This window comes from Oculina patagonica, chromosome 12 (assembly GCF_052425735.1).
Source record: "Oculina patagonica isolate OP01 chromosome 12, crgOcupat, whole genome shotgun sequence".
Taxonomy (NCBI): Eukaryota; Metazoa; Cnidaria; class Anthozoa; order Scleractinia; family Oculinidae; genus Oculina; species Oculina patagonica.
This window is the reverse complement of record NC_135769.1, coordinates 26,869,800-26,883,128: the sequence shown is the minus strand read 5'-3', so window position 1 is coordinate 26,883,128 and position 13,329 is coordinate 26,869,800. Positions and strand designations below refer to the sequence as shown.

Here is a 13,329-nt window from a genome sequence, read left to right as displayed (position 1 = left end):
ATCGGCACCCAAGCGTCAGCTCTCCTGAGGCATCATGCGCTGTTATATTAAACTTGATTCACAAGAACTGTCCAAAAAAAAACTTTTATTTTGAATTGGATTCATTCTTGAGAATCTGGAACCTAAATTTTCTTAGTTAGAATGTTATAGAACACTCATGCATGTATAAAAGATTAAAATGTTTGGTCCTTTCCTTTTTTTATGCTGGCCGAGCAAATCAGCCCCCTTTCCAGCAGTGTTCTCCCAAATATCTCCAAAGCGACAGGAAATAAGGCCCAGAACTCACGGATAATTTCTCGTTTCGCTTAAGACGAACTTCGCTAGCATGATGTTTGATGTTTTTAACAGTCTCGAGTAAAACACTGTCATTTATCATGCGTCTGGAGCAAAAAAAGTCGCCAAACAAATTTTACTGACAATATCTTGGAAATAACATTTTAACTTCAATTCCGGTATTTTGTCATTTATCACCAAGCATCGGAAATGGATTTGAAAGTAGGTTAAGACGACGACGCACAAAATGAAATAGAATCATCATCTTCTATCTTAGTGATATTACCATCTTTTTTCCTTTTTGTACAACTTAAAGTTAATTTTTTTAAACAAAATGATTTGATTGAGTTCCAATAGAAATTACTCAACTAGAGCCTTTTGCTGATGTTACAGTATAGCTTTTCCACCTTTGGGCGGAAGTTCTAGCCAGCATGCAAAACTGTCTGGGAACATAACGTCAATCAACGAGCGAAAAGCCTATTTTTGCAGGCTTTATACAAAACTGTCTAGGAACATGGCGTGAATCACTGAGCGAAAATCCTATTTTAGCAAGCTTACAAAAGTATTCATTGAGAGGAAAAGATTCAAAGATGCCTGCGGGAGATTTAGGGATTTCCACAAAAGTAAATTAAAATCGACATGTAAATTTTCAGCTGTCTTATCCTCTTACCGACCAAAGGGAAAAGCTGTTAACGCCTTTTCTGTTTGGTAGCATTAACGGACCCAACATCTCATAGGAAGGTTGAAACTTAACAGGCCAGATCGACCACGAAGCAAGGCTTTTCTGGGAAAGCATATTGTCAAAACAAAACATCGAGGCCTAACTAGCCTCGCTTTCATGCGACTCGTCCCAGGCACCGACTTATTGGTCCGCCATATTTGCATTCGGTAAAATACATTCTCGTCCCCATAGCCCTTTCGTTTTCTCTTAGCCGGCTGGGCCTTGGCACGAGGAAACGAAGGGCTCTGGGGACACAGAATTTCCAGTCTTAGATTCTAGGACTTCCGGTCTTCATGTATGCAGTCACGACGTTTCAAAAGAATGTATGAGAGAGTTGTTACGTTTTCGACTTCCGTTTAGGAATTCTTTGTTCCAAACAGCCAATCAAAAAAATAAATTCGAATTAATTCAAAAATCCTATGTCCCCAGAGCCCTCCGTTTTCTCGTGCCAAGCCGGCTAAGAGAAACGAAAGGGCTATGGGGACGAGAATGGGTAAAATATAGATGCCTTATTCAAAATGTATCCCAAACAACCACGAATAGCATATCGTTATCCTGGAATTAGGTATAAGCAGCTTTTCGTAGACCAAGAAAGTCAAGAAAGGAAACAACAAACGGAAACACTGAATGGAGTGTCTGTGCCAGAACTTTCTAAAAGACCGATTAGTTTATGGAAATCTTAGATTGAAATCACGGAAGAAGCAACCAACCAAACTAGAATCCGACGGTTTTTTGTTCTCTTTTATTCATCTAATCTTATTAGTTTCTTAAACACGACACGAGTCTGGTGTTTCATAGGTGAAGGTCGACGATATATTATTATATTCGCAAGAATCATGTTTTTGTTTTCATTATTTAACCCCCGAGATGAGTGGAAACAGCAACCTTTCAAAAGTTAATCAGCCGAAGTCACTTTTGAAAAGCATGTGGTGCGTTGCATGAAACAAGCTAAGCAGCGTTACAGACACTCCCTGCAGACATTTCCGCTAAATTAAATTGCAAATTTCAGTCTGGTGCGCTCGTTTTGCCTACGAGTACGAGCGAATTCGCTAATGACCAGTTACCTTCTCGTTAACACTTGGTCTAAACGGACACTCGTGCCCTATTTATCAGCCAATTTTAATAGGAAAAGATAGATACATTGAAACTAGGTACTTTACATTAACGCAACCAAATACTAACTTCGCGCACTTGACTTCGCAAGCGTTTTATAGTTATGACACATTTTGTCAACGGTCAAATGCCCCACCATCCGGGCTTCAGTTCGATCAAATTCCCCACTATCTGGGCTCAGTAGCGATCAAATGCTCGGGGGTTGCTCGGGGGGATCATCTCGCTCGGAATTGGCTGATACATTATTAATTTGTGCGTTCCTTTCCTTTTCTCTAGCTGTGTACTTCGGACGAGGTTTCCAACAAAGAGCTTTACCCAACATTTGCAAGAACAATCTTTAACGATAACAGCATTGCACCATCCGTGTTAGCGACTCTCAACTATTACGACTGGAACCTAGTGGGGATTATCAGCGAGAACGAGGAGGGCTGGGAAAGACGGGGAGATTTTCTAGATTCTTTTCTGAAGTCTCAAGGGAAAACTGTGTCATTTCACGGCAAGATACAGTATCTTTTCTTGTACAATGAGCAAAACTATAGCGATCATTACAAGGAAGTGTTGAGGAAAATGATGAACAAAGCAAGAAGTGAGTATTTTTAACTAAGAACTTGTAATACCAAATTTAGGAGTAAATTTACTTAGGGTTGTGGGAGGCGCGGTGGCCTAATGGTTAGCGCGCTCGACTCCGAGTCGAACGGCCCGCGTTTGTGGCCTGGCCGTGGGCAAGACACTTTACTCTCACAGTGCCTCTCTCCACCCAGGTGTATAAATGGGTACCGGCGCATTCACTGTTAGGGGTAAACCTGCGATGGACTAGCATCCCATCCAGGGGGGAGTAGCAATACTCCTAGTCGCTTAATGCTACGGAATAAGCTCCGGCTGTATGGGCCACTTGGCTCGGACACAGACTTTACTTAGACTTTACTTAGGGTTACAACCCCATGTGTGATTATTTTTCACTGAAACTTTATACAAAATTGTTTTTCATCGAGGCCAGGTCATGAAGCATAATGACGTAAGGCGTGATAGTTTGCCTCATTTTTTATATACTAATAATTGTATAAGATCTAAGTTTACGAACGATAAACTTGAAAAAAAAAAAACATTTTTTTTAATATTATGGTCATATATCAATGAACATAGTACGCGAGTGAAGACATCGTTCTAGCCAAAATGTATCAAAATTCCCATGATAGGGAACCTCGAACCAAGTGGCCCATACTGCCGGAGCTTATCCTGGTTTCGATAACTAGGATAGGAATATTTCTACACTCCCCCTAGATGGGATGCTATTCCATCGCAGGGTATCCCCCAACATTATTTCGCCGGTACCCATTTATACACCTGGGTGGAGAGAGGCACTATGAGAGTAAAGTGTCTTAATTACCCAAGAACACAACACAGCGACCCCGGCCAGGGCTCGAAGGGCTCGGAGTCCGGTGCGCTAACTATTAAAGGCGGCAAAATACGAGATACAAAATCCCTCAACTTGTCGCGCAACATTGTTGCATTGCCCGTTGAACGAATTGTTGCCCGTATTTCTACCGCGCGCTCAACTTGTCTCGCAAAAAATTTCAGTGCTGCAAATTTCAGCAACATGTTGCACAAAGTATAACCAAGTTCTACTTTTTGCAACAATTTTTTTTCAACTTGCAACACCGAAATTTGTTGCGAGACAAGTTGAGCGCGCGGTAGAAATACGGGCAACAACTCGTTCAACGGGCAATGCAACAATGTTGCATTAAGCCACCGCGAGCATCCCTTAAAGGTCAAATGAACAGAAATTTCAAAATGTCATTTTAACCGACCAAACACAAAATGTTACCATTATAAAGTGACATTTTTCTTAAAAAAAAATTGCTTTCTGAGCTTTAAAGCGCGAATTACAGCAAAAAATACGAAGATTTCCGAAGGCTTCACGAAAATGTTTTTGAATGACTGCGCATTGAAATGGAAGGAATGGAACGAGTTTGTGACGTCGTAATTGGTGTTTTTTAAGACGACCGCAGACCGATTCCGCAGATCGCACTGGTTGTCAAAGTTTGAGACAATAGAGACTTTAAAATCTGGTTTTCACTAGCGACGCAAGCACAAGCGCAAGGATAATTAACAGCTCTTATTTCTCCGTGAAAAAGGCTTCGACGCAAGCAAAAGCACAAGCGCATTGCATTTTGACCCTTGTGCTTGTGCTTGCGGCAAGCGCAAGCACATGTGTCAAAATGTGCGCTTTTTGGGTGATCGCGCTTGTGCTTGCGCCGCTAGTGAAAACCGGGCTTAAGCAACGACGACGGCAACGTCAACGATAACGTCTGGTGCAAAACGAATTTATATTTTACTTGAAAATCTCGCAACTTTCCGGACGTATTCTGCATATTTATCGCTTTAAGAACTAGCTCCCGCTGAATATTCAAAGAGAGCGTTTAACCCCAAATAGAAAAGCCAAAAATAAGCTGTCATAGCTGGCGTTGTCCAAAAAAGCAGAATTTGGATTTCACGTTGTTGTTCGGCAGAGAACGGCTTTGAAATGTACCAAGATTCAAAACGCACGTGCAGAGTTAACGCACGTGCAGACAATTCTGCTCATTAAACCTTTTGCTCGTTAAATGCTAATGAGAAAGAACAATAGAAATTCCTGATTTGTTTTCATACCAGCATGCATTCTACCTGTGTCTTACTTGATATGCAAAACGATAGCAGACAAAACTTTAAGTTTTTTTTTTAGCTTTAGCTATTTTTTTTTTTTAAAAATGAGCGTCTCTGAACAACAACCAACAAACAATCAACTGTACTGAAACGGTCGAACAGAACGAAATGACTGCTTGAAATGTCACTAAACACATTTATTTGAATTCTAAGGTGCGGTCTGCGGAATCGGTCTGCGGTTGTCTTCAAAAACAGCAATTTTGACGTCACAAGATTTTATTTCCGACAATTTTCCGACAATTTTTCCGAGCACTCTACGATTATGAATGCCCGAAAAAAGCATTTTTCAACTTGCAATATCTCTGCAATGCAATGTCCGGTTACTTTGAAAATTCGGGATATGTTTGATTGGCTCTTAATAAACACATGGGCAAAAAAAAAAATAAAAATCGAAATTTCTGTTCATTTGACCTTTAAATCTCCATGGTAGGGACTCTTTTTAAAGTGTGCTCGTTTGTGTTTTTTAGTCATAATATTCGCCATGGATCGCAGGCTGGCGCGTGAGGGAATGTACTACGCCTCTAAACTAGGGATGAACAATGGAGATTACGCCTTTATCGCTTTCGAACTAGATCCAGTATTGGTTCAGAGATATGTCAGCCGTCCTAGTGAATGGTTTCGCGGGCCATTCTCAGCAACCAATCTACTAAGCGAGGAAGAGGAGAAGGAATTTTACAAGACTTATAAATCAATGCTACTAATGGTCTTTAACGTACAGCGGATTGGGCAATATAACAGCTTTACGAATGTTATGAAGCACAGGATGTCCAAACCTCCCTTCTGTAGTGATGCATACGTTGGAGTTACAAAATTTGGAAATTTCTCAATTCCTAAATTTGTCAGAGCGGTAAGTATTTGTAAGGATATGTGGATAGACAGAAAATTGATCCTAGCGAGGCTAACCAGTGCCTTTGAGAAAATTGTGTGATGCAGTCTTGTAAACGTTTCCAAAAAAATGCGTGAGATTTTTGTAATATTTACACCTCACAGACGTGACAGTATGTCGATAGCTGACTGCGAACGACCTGGCGTGTCCCTTGCGTGCTTTTTTTAAAAGCTCCGAAGACACTTTTGGCCCGAGAGTTATTTTTTGAATATCACTTTCTATCAACTGGCGGCCTAGTTTAGGCCGAAAACCAGTTCTTTATGTTTCGTAGATGGACGATTTCGGCACTCACTTTGAAACTCAGTAAAAACTGAATCCACATTAGTAAACTTTCCATAAAAAATAAAGCTTTTCGGGCCCAAATGGCTCCGGGAGGTTTTGAAAACGCACGCCTGGTCACAGAACGCGCGCCGGGCGTCAGCGTCGAGACACATGGGTGTCACAGCGTGATGGTGCATGCGCAATTACACCAGAATTGTAGCCAAGAAGTTAAAAGAAAAAGTGTCAAATATTCAAAGACTACTTTGCTTGAATTAGAAAGATTAGTCCGTTGCTAATAGGAGAGGCTTAAAACACTGAGTGTGCGTTGAAGGTTCAAAAAAATACACGACTACCTTAATCGCGTTGTTAAGTTTGCCACCGTGCATTTTGCTACTGTTTCTTTAAAACTTCTTGCACATTTATATGCTTCAAACAAACAAAGTTCAAGGCAACCAAAACTCTAAGTGCCCTTGAATTTCTGCGTTTAAATATGCGGCACGATGCTGAATTACGCGCTAAAAATAATTCCAAATTTGTGCGTTAAAAGTAAAAATAAAACCAGCCGATTCTTCGTTTCGCTGCGCCTTTTTAAGGCCTTCTACTCAGACGCTTCACACTTTTGCTGCGAACGAAGGAGTGGTGACAAGCACGAAGCGCAGGAACCACCGAGAAGGGAAAGACAAGTCGCCTTCCCTTCGACATCCTTCCTCCCTTATGGTGAATTTCCACTGACGCGTAAATTTTTACGTGCGTGAAAAAAATTAGAGACAATGTATAAAAAAAAAACAGAACGACTTGCGTAAACGTGTACGCAAGCCGTTCATACATTGTCTCTAAATTTTTTCACGCACGTAAAAAATTACGCGTCAGTGGAAATCCACCATTACGCTGATATTTTTCTTCGCAAGCAAGAGAGAGCTCTGGATACGAGACAGCCTGTTTGATAGTCCCTTTCAGTGACTTATATAATCAATGACGTTATCTTATTTGTTTCTGCCCCAGGCCCCAATAGAGACGGCCTTCCTATACGATGCGACTTACCTGTATGCCATTGGAGTCAACAAGACGATCGCTGAGGGAAAAAGTTCCACAGATGGCAGAGCTGTGATGAAGAATCTTTATGGCCATCCATATTCTAGTAAGTGAGGAATTGGGGGGAGCCAGAATGTCTTTAATGCTCATTCATTCTTACTTGTTATGAAGCATAAAGCTAGCATTGCTATTCTCCTTCCGGAAGGGGGAAGAAGAGCTGGTGGAGGGGGGAGGGGGGGGGGGCACCAGGAGCCCCTAGGTCGAAGCAATTTGCCGGTGTCTAGCTAGTACTCTTACTACCTACCTACCTAGTCTCCTGAGACTCAGTCAGTCTTCGCCGTTTCAGTTTTCGAGATTCGTCATGATGGTTTGAGTTAGGCACTGCTTAAGAGATAAAATGAATTTATGACGCCCAAGAAAGCGAGACCTCTTTACCCTCTTTCTAGCTACCATCCAAAGGGACCCTGAGGCTCTATGTTACACTTTTAGTTTTATTTGGACCTAATCTTTGTCCGTTATGCTGTAATTTTACTTTTTCACATGGTTTTGTTTCATGTTTGCAGTGTTGTTTTTCACATTTGGTTTTGTCCATGTTTTCAGTGTAAGGATAGTTCTGTCTATTCTCACTTTCCTTATCGGACAACGACATGATATTTAAATTCTTGACCTATTGAGTAATAGTCACGGCTATGATCAATGGGCGGGTGTTTTTGAGAATTTTGTGAATTTGAGCCCATCCGGATTCTCATTACCACGAGCACTTTATAGACAACTGTCTTTGTGCTGGTTGTTCTATTCTGTGCGGCATACACCCTGCTGAAGAGACCCAATCAGGTCGAAACAGCTGTCCAGAGTTTGCATTTTTGACTTTCAGTTGGAGTCTATCATGTCGTTGTCCCGTTAAGTTTTTTTCATTTCTACGTAGTGACAGCCTTGCAGTTCTTTTTTTATATTTTTCGTTTTGCCTTTCTTTTAAGGTATTCTCGGCTATGATATTTTACTTGATAAAAATGGAGATGTGCAAAGCAATCTTACTGTGATGGCCTTTAAAGACGACACTGGTAAGATGACACTTCTTATAGCTAGAAAATAATAATAAAAACTTTTTTCTAGGGAAAACAGACAATTACTGTTGTCCTGGTAGTTTACACTGTGACCCTTAAATAGACCAAAAGACTTGTTAAAAATCCAGAGTGGAGGAGTTAAATTCGGGACCACCAAACACAAATCCATCTAGTGGCAGGGAGGGCGAAAATATGCAAGGTGAAAAGCTGTGTAGACTTATAACATTACACCCAGATTGACTTTGAAAATACGTTTTACGTATACCCCAGCCCCCTTTTTTAAATACAGTTTTAATAAAAGAACAGCGTTGTAGAGTAAACGCAGTTTAGTTTTTGCATTATTGTGCACGTGAGAAAACTCTCTCTGACCCGTCTTCTCTATGTTTTTTATTGTTGTTGTTTTTTATTGGTTAGGATTTCCTTACTTCGACAACGTAGCGATGTTTAACATAGAGGAGAAAATTAACGGCACGGAGACGAATTACCAGCTGTATCCTAACGCTACTATCAACTGGATCAAAGGAGCCCCGCCGGCTGATGCCCCAAAGTGTGGTTTTGAAAACGAGAAATGTATCGAGGAGGAAAAACCGTCCTTATGTAAGTTAAAGTGCACTTTTGCAGCTGTCAATTAAAGAAAGGAATAGTTGCTAGCATTTTATGGTTTCTAGAAATAAAAAAAGTAGGACAATGTTTTCCCATCATAAGACGATAGAAATGACGTCATTAAATTCCGGGTACCACTCAAACCCCCAGCGAGGCAAGCGGTTTTAAAATTTTTGTGACGTCATTTCTATGGTCTATACTATAGAGTGAAGACCACTCACTCGACAAAGCCGAGGAACACTGAAAGAATTTTTTTTCCCCATTTAAAAAAACATCAAAATCCAAATACACCATTTTTCATATCTATACTTCATCACATATATACTCTCACCAATGAGCGCGCTGGAATTCTGCTTGTAAATGTAAAAGAATAATATTTTGCCGTGGCAATTAACACAAACTAAAACAGAAGCAAGCCGATAAGAATGCTTATTTCCTGCACCAAGTAAAACGTATTTTGAAACAACCTGAAACAAATGTAAATTTGTTAACATGACCTTTTGCACCTTGTACACTAGTTTTTTTTTTTGCGTCGAGAAGAATGATTATGAATTAAAGAAAAAATTAGACACTGCATTGATTACCATTTGTAACATACCTTATTCTTACTTATTTTTGCGGGTACTTAATTTCGCGAAAATTCGGGAGCTGAATTTCGCGAGTATTAATTTTCGCGATTACAAGCAAAATAAGAGCAAAAGTGTGTTAAATTTCGCGGTTTTGTCAGTGTTTTCTGGATCAGTCGTCAAAGAATAAGGAACTACTGGAAATACTCAAAGGTCTGACTCAATGTTACTACAAAGAGTCTGCAAACGGAAACTTATGTGACTGTGCTTTAAGATATCTTGACCGATTTACAAACTGAAGAAAACAGTAATCAGAGGAAGCGGGGTAGTCGAAAACAATACGGAACGATATTTTCAAGGATAGTTAGTTGCAGTTCCTAAAGTTAATGTTTTGATATAAAATATGGTATTAATTTTCGCGAGTTTAAATTTCGCGCAGTGTTTCTTTCGCCCGTATTTAATTTCGCGATTATTTTGAAAACGCGAAAATCGCGAAAATTAGTACTCGCGAAAATTAGTACTCGCGAAAATTAGTACTCGCGAAAATTAGTAAGAATAAGGTACATGTATACTAACATTCATATTAAAATTTCTTACATGTAGCCGTGGCAGAGATTGTCTCCATCTGTCTTGGTGTCTTTGTTGTTCTCATACTTTTTGTTGGAGCAGTAATTTATAGGTAAGTTGGTTGGCGTTACATAAAAAATTCTTTTTAAGTGGCCAGTGCTGCCAGCATTTAACTCCGATATTCCTGTTGCATGAAATGGCTAGCAGTGATGTTACGTCACTGGCCCGGAGCAAAGTTTTTATTTCATACTTGAAGCGTTCTTCGAGCTTATTTGTAGTTCCAGTTCGAGATAAGTCAAAATCAAAAAGTAAACTTAGGAGATATATTTAAAAACCATTACGATTTTGAATTTGCAGCTTTTAACGAAAACAAAAAAACTTACGCCTTTGCAACCGTGCTGTCAACTCAATCGTCGTAATTAAATTATCTTTTGTCCTGTTATGTCCCAACTTTAATATCTCGGGTTTCCAACACTGGTCATTGTTAAAAATAGTTAGCAGTTAGATTAAAAAGAAATGTACCTGTACTTTAACAATATTTTCTTTTACAGAAAACAGAAGCTTGAGAAGGAATTAGCGAGCAATTTGTGGCGAGTGAACTACAACGAAATATCTCTGCGGACTCAAGGTAGACAGCCGGGATCTCTCCGGAGCCAGGTACAACGCACGCTAATTTGTTACAACAGATCGATTCCTTCGAGTTCGTTTTTCAACAGTCGATCTCAATCGATCGATACGTAGGCGGGTCGTTCAGTCAGCTGATACGGTTCTTCATAAAAAAAAATCAACAACAAACAAACAAAACCAAAAACAAAACAAAAACAAACAAAAAAACCAAATGGTGTACTTGTTGACTGAGTTAGGTTGGACCAGTCGGGGTAAATATTTGGCTGTCCGTCACGCTTCACGTGCCTTACTGCGCTTAGTCAGTACGGCATGATCTTGAGGTAAATAATTTTCAGTCAGGCCCTCCCACATAGCCAATAAGCTAATATTGTTCTCTATACAGTTCACGTTTATCATAATCTTTCTTTGTTTCTAGGTTAGCTTGGTTTCCACCGAGAGCTTTGACAACATCAATCAACGCCAACTCTTTACTCTTGTTGGCTATTGGAGGGTTAGTTATAAACAGCTTTCCAATATCATCATCATCATCATCATCATCATCATCATCATCATCATCATCATCATCATCATCATTATCATCACCATTATCATCATCATCATCATCATCATCAAAGATTGAAATATTACAGCAATAATTATAGTAAGACGACGAAAGGCAGTGTCCTGTAAATTTTCAAAAGAAAAAAAAAACATACAGTCAAACGCCAAGCAAATCACGTGCAACCGCTTAATAAAGTGATTACAGTTAGCCAATCGGAACTGGAAGCAACAAAGTGAAGCTAGTAGTAAAATACCGCCATCTTTGTTTAACTGTAAGGTTTTTGAATGCTTAACGGCAGATTACTTTTCTTCTCAGTTAAATACAGTTGCTATAAAGAAGATCAACAAAAGAAACATTGAACTCACAAGGGAGATTAGAATGGAACTTAAACAGGTCAGTTACTTCCCAAGTCGGAAAAATAATACATTTTTATCCCGTGTAGTTTAGATCAGCTATACTTCTGGGCCCAGTTGTTCAAAGGGTTGATAACACTTTCCTGTCTTTCCAATGGATGAATTGCTATCCAGTAGATAAGTGTTAAGAAAACATACTGCGCTATACACCGGATAGTGATTTATCCGGTGGATAGCGTTATATATCCATATTTTCAACAACTGGGGCCTGAATGGCTTCGTAAATTTATGTCTCTCTCTACCACTACAATTCAATTCATTTTGAGAGCGGTCAACCAATTTTAATTTTAATTACAACGATTTTATTCATTTTCAGATGCGTGATGTCCGACATGACAACTTGGCGCAATTTATGGGGGCGTGTGTGGACAGTCCTAACATCTGCATCCTGTTCCAGTACTGTCCAAAAGGCAGCTTACAGGTAATTTATTTGACATGTTTGAAAGCAATATCTGCGCTGTACCAGGGTCTTTGTTCCTTTTGACCATGCAGCGGTCGAGGAACGGGCGACCTTGGAAAGTTCCGATTTGAAGTCCGAAAATATCCGACTTCCGGTTGAATTGCGCATGCCGAGCTTTCAAAAAGTTGACCAACGAACTTTTTGGTGGTTACTTCCGGTCATTTTAATTGTTTTTCAAGCCAATCAATTGGATTCGACCCTGCAACGGAACTGTCAAGAGTTGCTGTTTTTTTTTTTCAAGTTTGCGAAGCAAGGAACCAAGACTCGGGGTACGAGAATGCTGCGCTGTTTGACTGCCTGAACCAGTACACATGCGCACAGCCAATTACCGGCCTGTGAAGTGACAGCCATGGAAAACTCAGGATCCCTATTTAGTTGGGGCTACGGGCTCCAAAAAGCCAGGCTCCAGGGCTCGGGGCTCCGCTCCCAAGAGCTCCTGGCTCTGTGGTAAACGTTTTCAGGGCTTCAGGTTCGGCAGTAAAATAATGTTTGGGCTCTCAGGACCTCTCAGAAGCAAATGATGGGCCTTTAGTCTCAACAGCGAAACCGAAGTTTGCTTTAATCCTCACCCATATTGCAGGTGTGTCGTACGGCCCTTGCTCTATGACACGCTCGTTTGCTCATTTGACATCGTTACAAAACTGAAAAAAGAAGTCCATAAAAGATCTTCATTGTGCAACAGTCTTTAATATCTGCAATGTTTTTATTCTAGGATATTCTTGAAAACGAGGACGTGAAGCTGGACACCATGTTTGTGACGTCACTAGTTACGGACATCGTCAAGGTATTATAGTGTTTTCATGGCAGCCATGTTGGAGGAGTCAAACAATAAAATTTATTTGCACTGTAAAATGATTTTTTTCACAAAGGAAGATCGTTCTTTTATTTCACTCCTCCAATATGGCTGTCACGAACACACTCAATTGCTGGTCAGCAATCTTTTGCCTTGCTTGAAAGTTTTCAAACTGATGAAGAGAAATTTAACTCTATCGCTAAGTATCTTCTGTTTGTTTGAAGGGAATGGCTTATCTTCACAGTACAGACATAAAATCTCACGGGACTCTGAAATCGTCAAACTGTGTGGTGGATGGCCGCTGGGTTCTAAAGATTACAGATTACGGGCTCACTAAGTTCAAAGCAAATCAGGTCGAGAGAGAGGACGAAGGAGATTACGCCAGATTTTATCGTGAGTTTATGGTTGCTGTTAGTTCCTAGAGTTCTTTAAAGCTAACTTCTTAACATTGTCAAAGTGTAGTCATGCATTTTGCCATCAAGAAAGCTTCCGATCGATTACTCCCATACTAAACCTTGGAGTCAAACTTTTCTCGTATCTTTTTATTAAGCGCATTAGATCATATATACATGGATTTTGCGCTATAGAAATAATAAAGTTATGTTATTTTAGTAACTGATCTGTAGCTTTCTCCCGTATATTTTGCGCCCCACCTGGAAATGGCGTTTTAAAGTACAGTTAGAGCAATACATTGTTATCATAATCA

At 40.0% G+C, this 13,329-nt stretch overlaps 1 protein-coding gene across 1 annotated transcript in view; it reads left to right on the top strand.

Moving 5' to 3' along the window:
* The window catches only part of LOC144633881 (atrial natriuretic peptide receptor 1-like), a 50,769-nt gene that overhangs the window by 27,432 nt on the left and 10,008 nt on the right, over window positions 1–13,329 (top strand). The window contains exons 9-20 of the mRNA XM_078492788.1: window positions 2,384–2,693; window positions 5,278–5,657; window positions 6,960–7,095; window positions 7,967–8,050; window positions 8,468–8,650; window positions 9,826–9,901; window positions 10,341–10,446; window positions 10,832–10,906; window positions 11,273–11,350; window positions 11,687–11,791; window positions 12,543–12,614; window positions 12,848–13,016. Of these exons, the coding sequence (XP_078348914.1) occupies window positions 2,384–2,693; window positions 5,278–5,657; window positions 6,960–7,095; window positions 7,967–8,050; window positions 8,468–8,650; window positions 9,826–9,901; window positions 10,341–10,446; window positions 10,832–10,906; window positions 11,273–11,350; window positions 11,687–11,791; window positions 12,543–12,614; window positions 12,848–13,016 (1,774 nt within the window). The remainder of the gene's footprint in view (window positions 1–2,383; window positions 2,694–5,277; window positions 5,658–6,959; window positions 7,096–7,966; window positions 8,051–8,467; window positions 8,651–9,825; window positions 9,902–10,340; window positions 10,447–10,831; window positions 10,907–11,272; window positions 11,351–11,686; window positions 11,792–12,542; window positions 12,615–12,847; window positions 13,017–13,329) is intronic.